Source organism: Labrus bergylta, chromosome 6 (assembly GCF_963930695.1).
Source record: "Labrus bergylta chromosome 6, fLabBer1.1, whole genome shotgun sequence".
Lineage (NCBI taxonomy): Eukaryota > Metazoa > Chordata > Actinopteri > Labriformes > Labridae > Labrus > Labrus bergylta.
In genome coordinates this window covers 19,130,337-19,148,980 of record NC_089200.1, presented here as the reverse complement: position 1 = coordinate 19,148,980, position 18,644 = coordinate 19,130,337, and the positions used below count along the sequence as shown (strand labels likewise).

At 40.7% G+C, this 18,644-nt stretch overlaps 1 protein-coding gene across 1 annotated transcript in view; it reads right to left on the bottom strand.

Annotated features, from left to right (window-relative positions):
* Positions 1–18,644, bottom strand: part of unc13a (unc-13 homolog A (C. elegans)) — a 44,216-nt gene that overhangs the window by 23,682 nt on the left and 1,890 nt on the right. Inside the window, exons 2-18 of the mRNA XM_065955932.1 lie at positions 15,274–15,303; positions 15,068–15,167; positions 12,811–12,928; positions 11,930–12,053; positions 11,208–11,278; positions 10,900–10,954; positions 10,169–10,198; positions 8,830–9,025; positions 7,400–7,519; positions 5,152–5,961; positions 4,011–4,104; positions 3,014–3,060; positions 2,752–2,830; positions 1,675–1,749; positions 1,358–1,577; positions 578–805; positions 96–237 (exon numbers count right to left, since the gene is read on the bottom strand). Of these exons, the coding sequence (XP_065812004.1) occupies positions 96–237; positions 578–805; positions 1,358–1,577; positions 1,675–1,749; positions 2,752–2,830; positions 3,014–3,060; positions 4,011–4,104; positions 5,152–5,961; positions 7,400–7,519; positions 8,830–9,025; positions 10,169–10,198; positions 10,900–10,954; positions 11,208–11,278; positions 11,930–12,053; positions 12,811–12,928; positions 15,068–15,167; positions 15,274–15,303 (2,539 nt within the window). The remainder of the gene's footprint in view (positions 1–95; positions 238–577; positions 806–1,357; positions 1,578–1,674; positions 1,750–2,751; positions 2,831–3,013; positions 3,061–4,010; positions 4,105–5,151; positions 5,962–7,399; positions 7,520–8,829; positions 9,026–10,168; positions 10,199–10,899; positions 10,955–11,207; positions 11,279–11,929; positions 12,054–12,810; positions 12,929–15,067; positions 15,168–15,273; positions 15,304–18,644) is intronic.

Below are 18,644 nucleotides of genomic sequence, written 5' to 3'. Positions count from 1 at the left end.
TGACCTAAATATGAACCTGTAATGAAAATAATCATTATTTGATGCCAAATTCCTTGACACATTTTCACATTTTTTTCTAAATGATCTTGACTCACAAGTTGAAGGTCTCCTCCCACACAGGGTTGAGGTTTCCGTAAATGGTCTTGGTCCTCTTTTTGGTCTTTCCCACCTGGACGGTGACATATGGATCACTTGAACCTGTTTTATCCTTGGCTTGTAAACCCTGGGCACACAACACTAGGAGGAAGCAAAAAATAAAAGATTGTCAGCTCCAGTATGTATGTATGTGTGTGTGTGTGTGTGTGTGTGTGTGTGTGTGTGTGTGTGTGTGTGTGTGTGTGTGTGTGTGTGTGTGTGTGTGTGTGTGTGTGTGTGCAAACAGATGCCTCTTAAACCACCTGACCTTCTGTACTACTGCCCCACAAACACCACCTGTGCTCATTTCATACGAACGCCAGCTTGTCTCTTTTTAGACACAAACACCTGACAATGCCTTGTCCTCTCACTTTGACGTTGACAGTGCTTGCCAGCTCTTTTCAAAGCTACTGTACGATGCTAATTTTGACCGCATTCTCACCTGTGATGCAGATCTTGGCTGACCATTTCGAAGTGCCATCCAGTACGCTCTGTTTGATCTGCTTCATGTAGGTGACATGGGTTGCTTTGACGATGGAGAACACCTCCTGAATGAGCTCAAAGATCTCAGGTTTGTTCCTCTCTCTGATCTTCATCCGGTCTTTGAGAACCATGATGATGTTCTGGGTTCGATCCTCCGCACCGTGTTTGGAGCTCTTCTCTGCCGCTCCTGTTTAGGATGAAAATAAAGGAGAGGATATGACATAAACACACACGCTGAAGTGGGCATCGTTTGAGTGGATTATACATTTCAACATGTATTTATCTGAAATACAGAGCAGAGATGAAGACTGTGCAGGTAATAAAAATCTTAGCTATAAATCATGAATGAGAGGCTGACATAGAGCTATAAAACGCTGACTCAAAAACGAATGGAAAGGGGAGGTGGATGCCAAAAACAGACAAATGGCTTTTAATATCCACAATGTCTTTTTAATATCCAGTCAAGAAAACAAAGAAAATGAAAATGCAGGGGGGGGGGGGGACGACTTCTGTGATAGTCATGGATGGCTATAACACACTCCATGTTCGATCACAAGGGTATTAAGTATTGCTTATAGTGTTTATTTATGCTAGGCTAAGATAACATCTCACAGCTGTTGCTAGGTTTCTAAATCAAGTTGCAGTTTAAAATAATGTCTTTTTTTTAGCCAGCAAAACTTTTCAAAAGATTTGGTGAATAATGGTAATAATGGTAATGTTGTCAAGACATTTTGCTTACTTTGCAGACAGTCAGCATTGAGTAGATCTTGGCACTTCTCGTGGCATTTGACTCCACACTCGGTACACCGCATACCCTGACGGGCGATACCCCAGAGCAGTCCCTCACACTCGTAGCAGTAAGTGGGTGTGGTGGCCGTCCACACCTCAAAATTGTGAGGGGTGGTGCAGGAGATGGGATATATGAGGGCCTGGAGAGTCTTCTTGTAGACATGACTCTTCTACAGAAGTACATTAGGGGAGAAGTGCAGGGTTAGAAAACTGTTGTGTGTGTGACTTTTAGAATGATTTGACTTAATATTTGAAAGGAGGACTGACCAGTTCTTCGTTATGAAGGGTGCTGGATGTGAGCGCTGAGGTTATGCCTGCTTTCCTGGAGCTCTGAACTAAAGACTAAGACAAATAGACAATGTGTAATAGCCTATTGATGTCTGAAAATATTGCTCTGAATAGTTCAAAGGTGATAGCTGAAACGTTAGGTTCTGCGTCTTGACGGTTATCAATTTGCTGTTAAACAATCATTCAATAAATGTATGCTACTTACCATAGCCTGCGGCAGTGTAGTGAAGGTGTAGAGATGAAGGAAGAGAAATCAGTTACAAAAATGCAAAGAAGAGGAGGTCTCTTCACACAAAATTAAAATACAAAAGAGATGTTGAGAAATTATACCTTTTTTGTGAGTATACTATAGTTACTGTAAATGAAAACCACAGCTGCAAACAGCACAGTAAACAGTATTTGATATTGGAATGACACTTTGCTGGGCAATTAATTTAAGTTCCATCAGCCTCTTACAGATAAAACATGTCAGTGTCTTTTTGAAAAGCTGAAACATGAATGTGTACACTATGTGTGTCCATCCATATTCAATTTTTTATCAAATGTTAGAAATTACTTAAATGTGAGTCTCCTGTCCCTTTAACACATTGAGAAATGTGTTACATTTGTCCTGGCAGTGTAATTGTTCAAGACATAAAGTGACTTGTTTCATTAGGTTACAGATGTATCCTCCCCACACTCTTATTCCTAATGAGGCAGTTTTGTGGAGGGATGGGAATGATGGCAGTATAGGTCATTGAAAGGTGTGTTATGACAGTATCTTGCAGACATCAGTGTCAATCAGAGATAACCTCTGGCCTTGCCAGTGGTCTATCAGCCCTGCAGCTCACCCTGTCAAGCTCTAAAATTAGGGGAATGAGAATGTCTGTGGATGCAGTGCAGTGGGCCAAAAGAGAGAAGAAAGAGGAGTCAGAAGGAGATTAAAAGTGAAGAGAAAAAGATCAAAAAGGAAAGCAGAGAATCAGGAGAAAAACAGAAGGGGGTTTAACAGATGAAGGTGCTGTTGCTGCGCTGCGGGATGGCTGGAATAAAAAGAGATTATGAACAGAAACTTACCAGATCTCTGACCAGAGGCATAGCTTTCCTCTTCCTGAGGTCTGGCATGCTGTCGATACTATACAGAGCGCCACCCATTCTGCAGGCAAAACGTGCACAGAGTAGGATTCAACAGCAGCTATGTATTCTGCTACCAGGACCACAGCACAATTAATCAATAGACAATACATTTATTTTGACTTTGAAGCAATTGGCTTTCCTCTTGGTTGTGAAGTTATAGATCGTTAATGACCGTAGTAGTAACAGCATCATGGTTACTTACCCTGCTGATAACAGCAATTTGGCAATGCCAACATTTTCCCCTCTGGCCTGGAGAAAAAGATGAGCGATGTGATGTTAAGATAGGCAGAAAAGTAGCCATAAGAGCCATACCATAGCATATGTTTTAAATGGTCCTTTATATAAAGAACAGAAAATAGATACACTTCAAAAAGAACTGTTTCATGGTGGGTTCAAGTGTATTGAAATGCATAAAGGAATAATAAAACAGTGGTTAAAAAGGGGGAGTAGAAGAAAACAGGAAAGATCAGGAGAGTGGTCTAGCTTGGTTCTGTATTTCTCAGTGTAGTGATTTGTGACGTCTACAGTGGCTATTCAGTGTTTGAGAATTGTAAGTAGATTACAGTCAGATGGCTATCCGTGTTATAACTGTTCTAATGTGATCTTCTCTTTTCAAAAAACCCATGGTCTTTGTCTGCCTGACTCTTCAAACAATGACACACAGCATTGATACTCACGTCACACTGACACACAGAAATTTACACTTAAAAGGTTTACATGAGCCTCCCATATGCTGTTTGGCTCCCAAGAAATATCAGTGAGCCTCCTATGGTACATTCAATATAAATCTGATTGATTGACATACTACTGGCCACACCCACCTGAGCTTCTGCTCCAGCCATGGGTAATCAGAATGGACAACATGCAAATCGCTACGAGGATGGCAAAAAACTGAAAAGAAATAATGAAATGGCAAAACAGTACAAGGGGTAAACAGAAACTATAAAATAAACAAAAGACAATATCATCCACAGCAATAACCAAAAAATGGGAATAATGGTGGACCAGTCAACAGAAGCTGGGAAATAATACAGTAACAGTAGAACATGCAGGGACTGATGCAACAAATCTGATAGTAGACCTAAGAATCAAAGCATAGCACAGCAAAGTCACCATCTTTAATGTGGCAAGGTATTGTACAAATGCACAACTACATGTACACATAAACACAAAGAAACAGACAAACATGCAGGTTGTACCTCTTGCAGCTGTAGTCGTACTCTGCTGAAAAGTCTAAGCCAGTTGGCTTTAGCTCTGGCAGTACCAGGTTCCATCATTTCCCTCTTTGGAAAGCTGAAAGATGGTTTGAAGAAGGAACCAATTCTAGAAGTTATTATGTGCAAGTATATGTGCCCTTCTGCGAGGGATAGAGACAGACAGGTTCAAATACAATTCTTCACTTCCCGATCTTTTCCTGATTCAGATACCTTGGTTTAAGAATAAGCTTCTCCTGAGTACCCATCGAATACTAGAGTGAGAAAATAATAAACACAATATTGGAGGGAAAACACAGATTCCTGACATTTAGCTAGCTATGACTTAAATTAAACTCTTTGCCCGTACCCCACCAATGTTTGTTGCTGTTACGTGATGGCTTACATTACATGATCACAGATACTGATTACAGCAGCTTAGGCAAATTTTACTAAACACAATGAATGGGCATCCAATGAATGCACACAACATTTATTGTATTTGTCACAAGAAGTAATGTAGAGCATGTTAAACAGTATTTTCTATATATGAGAAACTAACCCCGATGATGTCATAGCAGTGCATCAATAAGGTGCTTTAACTTAAATGTTATCACTTTGTGGGGCTTTACCCTTACTAAAGACTGAAACTCAGTTTATCTTCTCTGATGCTTGAATTTTAAAAGGTTTTTTTTTCTACAAATGTGTCGAATGCAAGTCATATAACTTTGTGTACTTGAAATGCCAAATATCGTGGGTTGCCCTTTGATGGATACATCGACTACGAGATACCTGTCCTTCATAAAGCTAGTCTCAAAGTATTTGCAACCTATTTACAGATAGGTGGATTAGAGAAAAGAAAGATCAAATGATGATAAGAAATGATTTAAAAAATGTAATAAAGCATTCTTAATCTTTAGATAGGCGCTGGTTAATCTGTACAAGACTTTTTTTAAACGTATCCCTTACTCCCCAGTCTGTGTTCTTGTGTTCTGCTTTGTGCTACTGTGTACTCTTTGTGTCACTTGAATCAACTGCCAGATTAACATCTGTGTACAAAATGTTGCAAATGAACCTACAGTACATGTTGTGTCAACAGAGCTTTTTTTCCCCTTCCTGAAGCTGACTATGTATTGACAGTGTTTACCTTGGAGCAGGTGGCTCTGTTTTCTCTTCGAGAGCCGGAGGGACACTCTCTTGCTCCACTGGTGGCTGTTCAGGGGGTGTGAGTTCCTCCAGTGGCACCTCAGACTCGAGCTCGGGCTCCAGGAGCTCGGTATCCGGAGCTGGAATGTGTGGTTTGGTGTCCGGGGTGAATGTAGCGGTGGCTGACAGAGCAGGCTCAGTGGGTGCAAATGGAGGCATGGTGGATTCTGAGATGAAAGGGGGCAGCTTGTCCTCCTGTGTGACTGGAGGTAGACCGGGAGCTGTGCTGGGGGGCAGGAGCTGGTCCTGGGCGGACTTCTGATGTAACGATGCCTGTTTCTCCAGCGGTGGTCTGGTGGAGGACAGGCCATCAGGGGTGGGCATCAGGGTGGGGGCAGTGCTTGTTGGAGTGGGGGTGTAGGGCGGCTCTTGGTCTTCACTTAGCGCGCCGTCAAGTTGATACATATCCTCATCTTCCTCATAAGGCATTTCCTCCTCATCTTCGTAGTTGTAGTCTCCTTCCTCCCTGTACATGTCACCTTCCTCTTCGGCATACAGCGCCCCCTCCTCCCCTCCATCTTTGAGGTAGCCTCCATCATCGCTGTAGACGCCTTGGGGATCTTCGCCCTCCCAGCCTGGTGAGTCTTCTTTGCCGTAGCTGACGGAGGAATGGCAGGAGTGGTAGGAGTCGTTTTCATCATAGAACTCTGACCCTCGCAAACTTCCTCCATCCTCTGGAACAAACTCCTCGCTGAGCTGAGAGCTTCCTCGACTCAATTCGCCCGATGAGGCGTAACGACTGTCTGTGGGGCTGAACGGAGGTGGGGGGGGGGGATACAGGCACCAGTTAGAGAGGCACAAAGGTTTTACAGTAACCTAAAGAAGAACCCACACTTAAACAATTAGGTTTATGGTTGCATGGTGACATTAAAGGAACTTGTGTCGGGGCTGGGGAGGGAGACAGCTAACTATGGGAAAAGGGAAGGTAGGTTTAGCCTAGTGATGCATCTACATGACTGCAATCACCTTTTTAGAAATGTAAAAAAGGTTACTTTTGATACCAGTTCACACACAAACTATTATAGAAAACTCCCACACAGGAAGATATCAATAGACATATTCAAATGAAAGAGAGAGTGAACCTGGAGTGGTCGAGGGTATTTGATTAGTTTGGCAAAACATAAACAACCCTTACTCCTGATGATGAATGAGGCTATTAGACATTGAGACAGACCATGACTTAGAGAGAGATTAAAGACACATGGGTATACATTGTCTCATAAACGCACACACTCACAGATTTACACGTTATTCTTTTTGTCTTTAATTATGGCGGTCATGTTAGTTCAAAATGCATGGTGCAGGAGCAGTAAAAGGGGGAAATCTTTTAAGGCTTTGGGCAGTGAGCCAGAGGGAATTCTCAAGTATGGCTGAATCTGGACACATAAACATTCACTCACAGCTCTCCAGTTGTTTTCTACTCATCATCTATCGAACAATCTCGCTCTGCTCCAACAGAACGACTGACACAGACATCGACAAATGCTTGCATAATGCTTCAGTCCAGATACACAGCAGGTCTGCTCTTTCCCGGCAAATAATGAACAAACATGGTGGAATTAAGATGGAAATGAAGAACTCTGGTCTGGGCCTCCCTGCCAGGGCCCTATTATTTGGCTGAGGTCGTCCGGCTGTCTCACAAGTGGGAATTAAATGTCTATAATTATCAAGTATGTGACACCTAGAACAAAACAGGGCTCTTCTAAAGGTCTCAGACGTAGGATGAGGCTGTAATAATAGGCTGGCATGACAACAGATTCACACAAACACACAGAGCCGCACAGACTCCTCCACTAACTCCAACCAACAATTAACCTTCCTGTCTCTGATTTGTACAAAACAGCCCATGCATGCTCACATCTGCTTAGTCTCTTGAACACACATAAGCACAAAACTGCCCAGAAAGTTGCTGTTTAAAAACTGTGAGGATGAGTATGATACATCACTTTTGAAAAAAAAAATTGAATCTTCAGCAGGAACACAGTAAGTATAGATGCAGGACCAGTAGTTTTTCTATAGAAAATATAGAATATACATTTAAAGAGATAGGGTAAGAGCGCATGCATGCAAGCACAGCGAGCGAGGAGGACAGGACAAGTCCACCACTGACGTCACAGCGAGACGGAGTCACAGGCCGGAGCAGGAGAAGGAAGAGCAGGAGGAGTTGGAGAGGAGGTACAGAGACCCACCTATCGGACAGTGAGTGCCTACTGTCTAGAGAATACTGACGGCTGGTGCGCCGGCTCGACCCTGAGCCTGAGTCGATATCACTTCGCCCGTTGGTGGCCGAGTCTAAACTATCATAGCGTCTGGTAAGAGGAGCAGGGAAGGAAGGTAGGGAGGAGGGGAGAGGTGGGAGAGGAGCATCAGTAGAGCTCAGTGCAAATCTTTCAAAGTAAAAGCTCTAACCAAATTAAACCTCTGCACTGAATGGCTTTGAGATACATACTCAATTTTTCTAGGTTTTTTCATCTTAAGACGATAGTCATGAGTTCATATGAACATTTGAGCAGGTTTTGCATGCTGTGATCATTCCTTCTATTCAAACTAGGGAGAAATTATAAATTCATATTGCTCTTAATATCTGGGTGATTGCAAACAAAATCCAAAGATCTGATTAGTTTTTATGTTTCATAAACAGACATCTACATGAGTCAGATTGGGTAGTAGACATTTCCCAACTCAAACTTGATTTTTGAAGCGTGACCTTAAACAGTGACAAGGGCATGTGAGAGAAAGATGTTGCCTTGCCTGAATTCAACAAAGGAACAAAACTTAGGAAACACACAGAGAGGACTTTGCGCCATGTGTGTTTTGATATTCCCCAAATACTTATAAATGATGAACAGGAGGAATGATTACAGGTGGTAAGTGTTTTTTTCATTGTGTTCATACAAACATCTGACACTGCTTTAAAGGAAGATTATAATAATTACAAACCTATCCTTTGGGTGTCTGCACAAAGACCCCTGAAGATGAACACTTCTTAGTTTCATTTTATCTGTTGAATCTTACCACAAGTCAGACTTTCTGTTTGAGCTTTTGTGAGCAATGCCTTATTTACTTTTCATCTTCTGCCGACCTTTGAAAACCTGGCCAACACTTTTTAAATACATTAATGCTATGATGTCCAGAAATCCATTTTTATATTCTGCACAACAACTTGACAAAAGGGAGATCACATGGGGTTTGTGATGCTCACACAGATGCAGGCACACACACACGCATTCACATATGCATACTCACACACATACAAAGGTAACCACAAAAGGCCCACTTCATATATGACCTGTATACAAGAACTGTGTGGCCAAGCACGCTTGTATACACTGAGGCCACGTTATTCTCTAGAGGGGGAGAGCACAGTGGGTCAGCATGTTACCATGAACAAAACAGTGAAACAAAACAAGAGCCCAGGGCCTGAGCTGTCTCTTATAGATGCTACAGTTAAAGTTATAGTGGAAAGTCTAATATTACATATTTAATAGCAAACCGTTTTGCTCTTTCGTGTTTTTTGACCTTCTTGACCATTCTCCCTGTTTTTGATAACTTGCCAAGGTAACTGTATAAAAATGAAAATACTTAGTCTCAGCTGTAGTGTCTGTAGGGTAATTGTTACCTCATAGCTCTGTGGTCGTAGTCCAAGTCTTGAATGTCGTCGCTGTACGAGTCTCTGTATTGCTGTTGCCTCATGGGATACTGGTGCATGGAAGCGTTAGGCTGGGAGGTGGTGTAAAAAGGAGGTGGGATGCTGTTACTGGTCTCGCTGCGGTAGTCGCTGTCCCTGTCGTCCACAGCGCTGTCAGGGTCCTCGTCTGTTCCCACAAACAAAGTGGGAAGAAGAGACAAAGTGAGAAGGCAGAGCCAGGAGAGAATGATGAACCTTATATGCAATTTTTCTATGGAAAATAAATCTGAGGTTTTCCATGTTTTGACATTATAATGATTGGATTAATCACAATGAATCTAACACCTGGTGTGAAAGACTGAAAAAATGCAACATTTACATAAAGTTTACATAAAGGGGGCAGATTGAAAAAAGGAAATAGAAAAGGACTCGTTTTCATCTCGTTCTAAATGGTAGCATGATCTTGATCTCACCCTACACTTTAAATCATTCCATTTAGATTTAGTTTCTTTTACAGAAAGCAGATAGTCATTGATTGTTATAATTTCTGTATTTGCCTCTTTACTACAAAGTCAACTTACTTTTTTTATGTGCAATTCAAGTTTCCTTACTAAAGTTTAAATTCAAAAAGTAGATATTTTTCTAATAAATCCATGTTTTATTGCCTCACCATCAACCAGCAACAACATGAGACTCTGTGTAGCCTGAGACTCATGACCTATAGGGAAAAGAAAAAGTATTGTGGCATCTAAGGCACTGGTTCTCAACTGGTGGGTTGGGACCTAAAAGTAGGTCTTGGAGCTGTTTTCAGTGGGTCGCAAATGTGTGCCTGGAAGAAAATGGTGTCAAAAAGTCTTTGAATTGGTTTTTAAACATTGTTTATGTTCTTCCGTTCCTTCAATCAGTCAAATGTTTTTAACTTTCTGATGTCCAAACTGCACAATTTTTTATTAAATAAATCTGATCGATTGATTTTTCATGAAGGAGTTGGTGGGCTTGACAAGTTGAGGCACTAATTTAAGATTTTATGTGAAGCTGTTGCTCATATAGTAATATATTAAACTTAAGGCTACTTTGATGTTTGTAACATCATTTAGATCTACTATTATCTGAAATTATTTTATTTGGTACCATATCTTAACTTAATCCTCACAGTTTAGCTTTATTTCTATCAATGGAAAATAAGTACAAGCTGAAGGCAAATTCAGAGAGTACTTACTAAGGAAAAAATATTTTCATGGCAGCTAACGGTCATTACATTAAGTGAGACATGGACAATAAATACAGAATTACACAACGTCATTAGCAGAAATGCATGAAAGAAACTCACTTTGCTGATCTCCCCACAAGCTCCAATTACCTGTCAGAAGATAAAGGGATGGGAAACCAAATGAGGTTTGGGAAACAAATTAAACACATCAGCAGCCCACGGAGCCAAGTAAACAAATGTGCAAAGATTTACACCCTGAGAAATAATTAGATGTACATATGTGAGCATAGGAGGGAGGATATAAGTGAGTTAGTGTGTATGTATATGTTTGTAAGTAAAGAAAGGCACAAGGTCTTAGAGAAGCTTGGATCAACGGTGATTGTGCCGATGCAGCTTAAAGCCTCTACTTAACTAACATGAGAAAACACACAGATGTTACATACACACCCAGCATGCTATCAAACCAACCGCCTGTCTACTGATTGGTACACAGCAATCCACCTGCTCTCTCATCTCTCAGACAGACAGACAGACAGACAGACAAACAGGGTGGTGTGTGTCTGACAGCCCAGCTTTTGTCAGATCACATTCAACACAGCTAGCAACTAGAAGTCACTCAAGTGTTCAGGCAGGCTAACATGATTGATTTCTCTCATCAGCTCCTCCACGCACACAACCTCCCTCCTTCCAGCCTCTCCTTATCTATAGGCCTCCTCCTTCTACTTCCTCTTTAGCCCCATTCTCAGAATTGTGAGGTAAGCTGGAGGAGAGAGAGAGGAGGAAGGACAGAGGAGACATATAAAGGACCCAGCAGGGAGGAGGTGGATGCAGATGAGGCTTTTAACACTCACAACACTGTGTGGACGGTGCATGGAGGGGTCGCTCCTGTTCTTCTTGATAGGCATACTGAGGGAGAAAAACAACAACAGACTTCTTAGGAAATAAAGTCCATCTTATCTCTGATGAAAATTGACTTCCGGCAGTTCTGCTGTTATTGGCAGCCATGGAGTATAATTAGAGAGACAATGGAAGATAAAGAAAGTGGTGGGAAGGAAAGGGGATATTAAAGAAAATAACATAGTGGAAGAAAAAATCGATGAGAGACTTTAGATGACAGATGGTGCAGAGAAAGGGAGATAGCAGAGAATTAAATTCTTACATCTTGATCTCTCATGGCGTTAAGTTGTTCAAGTTTTTTGGCCCAGTATCTGGCTTCTTCTTCTGGAATATCTACAGCAAGCAAACATAAAACTCAGCATTTGACTCGACTGCGATCATTATATATTTGACATCATAAACATTTCCCCCTTCATATTTCCTACTGGAATAAAGACACAGAGCAATCACATTCACCTTTTAAACGACATGGCAAAGGCTTAGGATATCCTTAAATAAAGAGTAGTAATGGGAAAAGGTCAACGTAAGGGAAAGTGGCCATTTTTTTTACCATTCAATTCTATCACCCTATAGAAAGATTTTCAATGCTGATTATGACATTCAACAGAACAATAAAGTCAACATGGACAAGATATCTTTGATGTGCTGAGATGAAGGAAATTGAACATGTTGACAATTGGACAAAGCTGAGGGAGTCTGACCTGACAGGAGAGAATCCTCAAAGACAGGTAATGACTCTTTTGGTGGGATACGTTTGCTAAATCTTATTTTCTCAAGCTCAAGAATAAACGTTTAATCTGAAGTAACAGCTCTGTAGGTAGGTTTAGTACTTTATGTAAAGTAGTGGTTATAATATTAACAGTGTCTCAGATAGTAGTTGTTTTATATTTACATATCTATTTAACTTGTGTAAAAGAAACCATTGTGTGTTGTTTTGCATAGATAAAACGGTAACATAAATAGAACAAGGATAAAAAGCCAGACCTAGTGGCAGTTCAAAGCGGGTGTCGAGCAGCAGCCGGTGAAAGGTCGGGTCTTTGGTTCCACAGATCTCATTCTCTGCCATGATGGCATTGGAATCCAGAGTCAGCCACTGGCCTGGACCCTCCTGGAGAAGAAAGAGGAGGACAACAGGCAGATAAATATTACTGCAATGATACTCACTGCATGATAAATATGCTCCAATTGACTGCATCAGAAAGCTGTATGGAGGCATATTTTATATTGCCAAAAAACATAAAAACACAAGGTTACTGAAGTTATATTCATTCAGCAGGTTACTCATGGTTTGGTTTTCAGCAGTAATGCTCTCTACACTTAACGTGCACAGCTAATGGTACAGAAGAAAACATCATCAGTGGCTGCCAATTAATCAATAATTTAACTTCACTGCTGGCCTGTGGGGCACAATTTGGGAAACTTAGAGATCCTGTCTAGTTCCTCCCTGCTTTTATACTTTTGACTGAGCTTTTCACCTCCTTGTTGTAGCTTCAAACCGATAGATATTCTTATGAAATCCGAAACTAAATCTGCAGCGCTTATTGGCAATCAACGCTACCCACTCGTGTGCTAACCACAAACTTAGACCTCATATGCAAAGTTAAACAGATAAAATACTACTTTACGCAGTCATTTCAAAATATTATATGTTTCTAACAATAAGGCAATTAAAATGATCAAGATTCAAAAAGCTTAAAGCCATCTATAGGCCTCACATTATGGCGTAATTTAAGCTACACTATCTGTGTTGGTTATGCAAAGAATTACATTCATTTATCATGCTGCCTGGAGGATCAGTATACATGTACGTGTACAGTGAATTTAGCATGTCAATGCTCTGAGTCAGGAAGAGGGAGAGAGTGTACCTCGTTGGACTGCCGTATGCTGTGCAGGGGGATCCATAAGGTGCCCACCATGGTGTCCCAGATCAGCCCTTTATTCCACACCTCAACCGTTAAGCCCAAATCCAGGCGGTTTATTTCACTGCTCAGCAGAAAGGAGGAGGAGGGGGATTAAGGAAAAGAAGAGTGAGTGAGGAAAAAGGCAGAGGAGATAGATTGCAAAAAATAAAGCATGTAAATGAGTTGTGTTGAGAGACAGGCTTGCATACAGACATCTCAGTGTGGAGAGGGTTTTCAACAGATATACAGCCTATTCCGTCAAATCTGGTGATGGATATGCACTGTGATTCAATCTGCTGAGGGAAATGAGTCATTTAGCATGAAGATGGAGAGAGCAGGTGATTGTCAACCAGGCTGCTGGCAGGATATAAGAGAGCGTACTGATAGGTCTGCAGCAGACACTATCTTTATTTTTGCATGACAAACAAAAGTGAACTCTACGTATACGTCTACTGTCCATACAGCTGAGGTCTGGAAGAGGATTTGTAAAGTGATCCTCCACATTATCAGCTCTCTATCTCCCATTGTTCAACAGTGCTTCTACTCAAGACTTCAGGCTGTCTTAAGTGAATCAAATGCTAAAAATAGAAACAACTTTGATATGAAACTACATCATCTGTTTCCTTAGGAGCAGAGGAAGTGCTTTTGAGAATGGATGAATGGCTCATGTTTCAAGGTAAGGAGAGGAAAGGGGCAAGAGATAGAGAAAGTGAGGGATGTAAAGAGACGGAGAAGATGCAATGTAATACTTTTCAGATGAAATATATGGCTATTGTACAACCAAGGATAAATTCAGCAGGATGGAAAAAAAACAATTCTTTGTATCTGTTTTGTTTGTGTTTTTTTTGGTGTACACACAGATTTGTGGTATCATTAAGTGTAATGGAGCCTGGAGAAATCCTCCCTACTGACTGCTCAGACAGCCCAGGTGTTATGTCATCCCCTCACTCTTCAAAGGGAGAGAGAGACAGAGAGACACAGAGGAAGCAGGGGTAAGTGGGCAAAAATAAACCCTTTGACGAAGCCTAAATGTCACAGCTGAACCTGCAGCCCTGTAGTGCACAACATCTGTGTACTTAGAATTGACCCCCTGAAGTGACATCTCTATTCTTGACGATTAACAATATTCATTCATTTATTATCTGTAGCTATTCCTTAATAAATATAGACTTGCATGTTGCCATCGGATATTGACACTAGAGTATAAACCCTATTTTTTTGGTAATGGGTAAAACTTAATTAGCGTCCATAGTCGAAAAAACACTAATGAAATCTCTTTAAATTGTAATACTAAACACTATGAAGTTCCAACCTTTGAGAGTAAATACATTTGTTCAAAAAATAAAGCCACATTGTGAGCGAACCCAAAGTTAAGGGGAAAGATAGCATAAAACACAATTCTGCAGATTCCTCCACAGATAGAGCCTTGAACTCAAAATGCACAGTAAAACAAATCCACAAATCTGTCTCCTAAATTGCTGATATTTGTCTGCTCCTCGGATTCTTTGATTTCTCTGTGTTGAGATTGAGAGTTGGTTTCCTGACTTTGTTGTGTCAGAAAAGTCTTAAATCATACATTCGAATCAATGTGGAAACTTTAAATGAAAAGTGTTGTGTAAGCTTAGAACTATCTTGACTTTTGGTATTCACCAAATTGTTAAGACCTAATACCAATTTACAAATGAGCAAAATATTTAAATGCAACACATGATTTAATACAAAGCTTTTGACCATCATTCTAACATTTAGGTCCATAGTTTGTCAACTCTGCAACTGTGTTACCAAAATGTTCTTCTTTAAATTATAAATAATGACAATTTTCTTGATCTGCCTGTAGTTGTTCGGTTGCCTTTGAGCATTTCTCTACCACCTTTAACTGGACTGTGCCAGGGAGCAGTGCTTTGCCAACCTGGTATTTTAATTTGTATGGAAAAGCAACAAGCATAACTTCGCTGCTCCAAGGTAAGGTGAAAAGAGGAAAAGCTCATCATGCTCTATGAATGAGAGGACAGTAAGAGGAAATTTAGGATTTGAAGAAGACAAGAAGAGGGTTGGGAACTGGTTGTAAGGAGTCATGAGTAAAAATTATGCAGCAGAGACTTTCCCCCAATTAAGCAACACTGTACTTGAAGATGTGCAGAGGAAGATTTAGCTAATGGGGGGAAAGCCATGTTGAGATAAAAGGTGGCAGAAGATGACAGAGGTGTCAAGAAACACTCACAACATGAAGTCCTGCTCCCAGCACGGCTGACTGCCGCGCACAGCAATGGTTGTGCTCTTAACATTCTGCACCTTCAGGGTCACGTATGTGTTAAATTTCTCTGTTAAAAAAAGAAAAAGAAAAACATTGGTTGAGCAATTGTTTGAGAATCAATAAATAAATTAAAAACAAGTAACAAAAGGATTACTCAGGGAGTCACAACTTACCTTGGGGTCCATCAAGCTTGGCTTTCTTCACTGAAAACAAATTAAAGAAACAAATAAGAACGACAATGACAAAAAAGTCTAATATTCAATGAAGAAATTAATCTAGTATTGAGTCATTTATGGTGGCATAATGTTATTAGATTACTTATATATGCAGGGTGCATAACATTTAATGTGCAAAAGTTATAACATTTCTGAAGAAGCACAGCAAATTTCATCATACAATGTGGAACGACAAGGTCGTTCTGATTCTGATACTGAAGAAGTAGTAAAATATACCATGTACGTGCTAACATGATGTTTTCAAACATTGCATATTTTCATGCAAAGTTTACATTAAGTTAATCCGCAAAGGCTCTTCTCTGTATCCATGCAGGTATCTGCCTGAGGCTCATATGCATGAAGGTATGATTGGCTGGTGAGTGACACAAGCCTTGCATTGTTTCTGATCCACATGGTCAAGGATTCTTGGGGCAGAATGCCTCCATCTCAAAATGAACAACTACATCGCTTCAGTAGGAATTGTTTGAATCTGTGAGTCACAGCACCACAGGGCCAGTATGTAAAAAGGTGATGTCAGGCAGGAGAGTAGCCACATGTCTTGTCATCTCTTAATGGTGTATGTACGTGTGTGGTCCTGCACTGTTAGATAAAAGGGGTAGGTGGATAAAAGAGAGATAAGTGCTGCAGTTTGTTCTGATGTGAATGAAGCTCGGTTAAGACGCTACCTCAGGCTCCTCTACGCAGCCACCTCTGGAGAACCAGACTGACTTTTTAAAAACCACAGTGACGTCAAACGCTTATTCATTATTCATTCAATCCGGCACCCCACCGATACCCAGCATCCCTATGTTCAGCAGCAAAGTTTTAATATTCAGAGCTGTGTTTTAAATCCCTGCTGATTGCCTCTTTTCTCTAATGTTACTTTTCAACAACGACAAAGAAGAATCCATTAAACAACAATCTAATTGCTTGCTGACTACGAGCCCTTTAACACTCCTTGTGCATGTGTGTTTTGCTACAGGATGAATTGCTTTATAATGCATGACCTACAGTCCGACTCAAAAATAGAAAAAGCTAAATAAATAAACACTCCCTGTTATTCAACCCAGAGAAGCCAGACATTAAAAAATGATGCTGACAAAGAAACACAGCCTGAGTTATTTTTCTTAGTTAGTGACAGCAGAGCAACCGTAATAATCATTGAGGACAACTTGGCTTCCAAAAATAGCATCAACCCAACAAACCCAGTATTGCTTATCACTAATTATCAGTCTGATTCATGGGAAGGTGCTGAAGTGAGTGTGTGTCTTAACAATCTTCAAAATAAAATCCCCTTCCTGATATTTTTTGCTGCTGAAAGCAGATACACTACGGGGCGGGGAAGGTTCTTTTCCTTTAGAGCAGTTAACATACATTTGAAAAAGAGGTTCGCATTCAGATCAGTTTTTTTGTATTTGTTTAAAGTAAACACTACATGACAGATGTACCTACGCTGCACTCTTGAGAAAACTGTCTCTCCCTCAAATACAAACCATCAGTCAGATATTGGTCCTCTCTCTCCCTCTCAGTCAATGACTCGCTCTGACAAGCTCCCCCTGCCATGTGGCGAGGATGCACGTGTGCTCCCTTTCTATCTCTTTCTCTCGTGCTCCATTAATCTCTCTGTGCTGCCGGATGTGGGCTGAGCGAGCTGCATCCCCAACACTAAAAATAACCACTTCAGTGTGACAGGGGGGTGGGGGTGCGAGAAAGGGGTGTGTGTGTGGGGAGCTCACAGGCATAAGACTAAACCAACATTTCTGCAGTTATGGCAAGGAATAAAGGGGAGTAGTTGGGGGGAAAAAGCAGTGCATCAACATTTCTTTCTTCAGACCCAAATACAGCAATTACAGACTTTCGTAGTTTGCAGGGGAAATTCGACAAAAACATTGAGTTGAGCTGTGTTTATCAGGAGCAAAAAGGAGCTTTTTATATGCTTATGGTTTTGCAACTAAAGCTCTCAAAGAGCCGTCTCTTTAGAAAAATTACACCCACACCGGGAACAACAATACAAACCTGCTGACAGAGACTGCAGGCAAGAAAAATCGAAAGATTGTGACGATAAAAGGTCATAACAGCAAGTCCTTTTGTACTCAGTCACACACAAACAGTTCAGCTTTCAGAATATATCAACAATAAAGGATGAGAGAATGCCTGCTATTGAAATATGCAATAGGAGACACTGATGTCAGGATTCTCCTTTATTTCAGACTAATGAAACTCTGTGAATCTTGACATAAAGCTGTAAAATATTAATACAGTACAAGCGTACAGTCTGCATACAGTATTTGGTATTGACTCCAAAGTGGAATCAATTGAGTTATAAACCACAGAGTATGAATGCTGTATTATCTACCTGACTTGTGAATATTTCCCCATAAAACCGAACAGAAGTTTGCGACAAAAAAAATCTAACACTCCCATTTTCTCATGGCAAGATTACAGTAAGGCAGCAGTGTGTTTGAAATGCTAATCAGATACTGAACTAGCCAAGGACGGCTTGCTGCTTCATTATATTCAATTCTAAAGTTGGACTCCCTGACTTCTTTTCAAAAATATCTTCCCTAATGATCTGTTTATTTCTGTAAATAGACAAACATTTATGTTTGGATGCCTCAATGACTGAAGGTGACTCTTAATGATGTCTATGGTGGCTCTGTCTGTTATGAAGTTAAAAAGCCTGAATTGCGAGTAGCTTCAGGGGGAGACAGAAAAGGGTGTTTATCCGATCTGATGTGCTTATTCAGCATGTGACGCCGGGTATTATGTCAAATGTATATCTAACATCATATGACATGGCAGTAGAGTGAACACACATCCATGATCATCTATGACCCATGATCACATGCAAGGTTTATCAGCAAACACATGCTATAATGCGGCTCAAGGTGAACTTTTCCTTCTTTTTCTTACAGCCAGCATTTGAAAGCATCAATATAAACTAGCTGAAGGCCTATAACTTAGTGTGTAGAATCTATTCAAAAAATGCCAGCAGAGAGCTAAAATACCAGTGGGGTTGCTATGCCAACAAAGCTTCAGGACATAAAGGGATTGCCAACGATCCTGAATCTCAATCCTGACATCTGTGCAATCAGCTCAAGCAGCACTGCTGTCAACAATACAGCAGTCTCTTTGTGAACACTGCAGGCAATCTCCAAACTCTCTGTAGAAGACGTTTGAAGAAATATCATTTTTGCTAATCAATCAGATGTCATATTAACAGATTATCTAAGCACTGGAAATGCCATAAAAGCCCAAAAATTAATCTTTAAAAAAAAAGACTCTAAAGAGGGGAGCATTTTTAACCCTTTAAAACCCTAAAGAGTGAT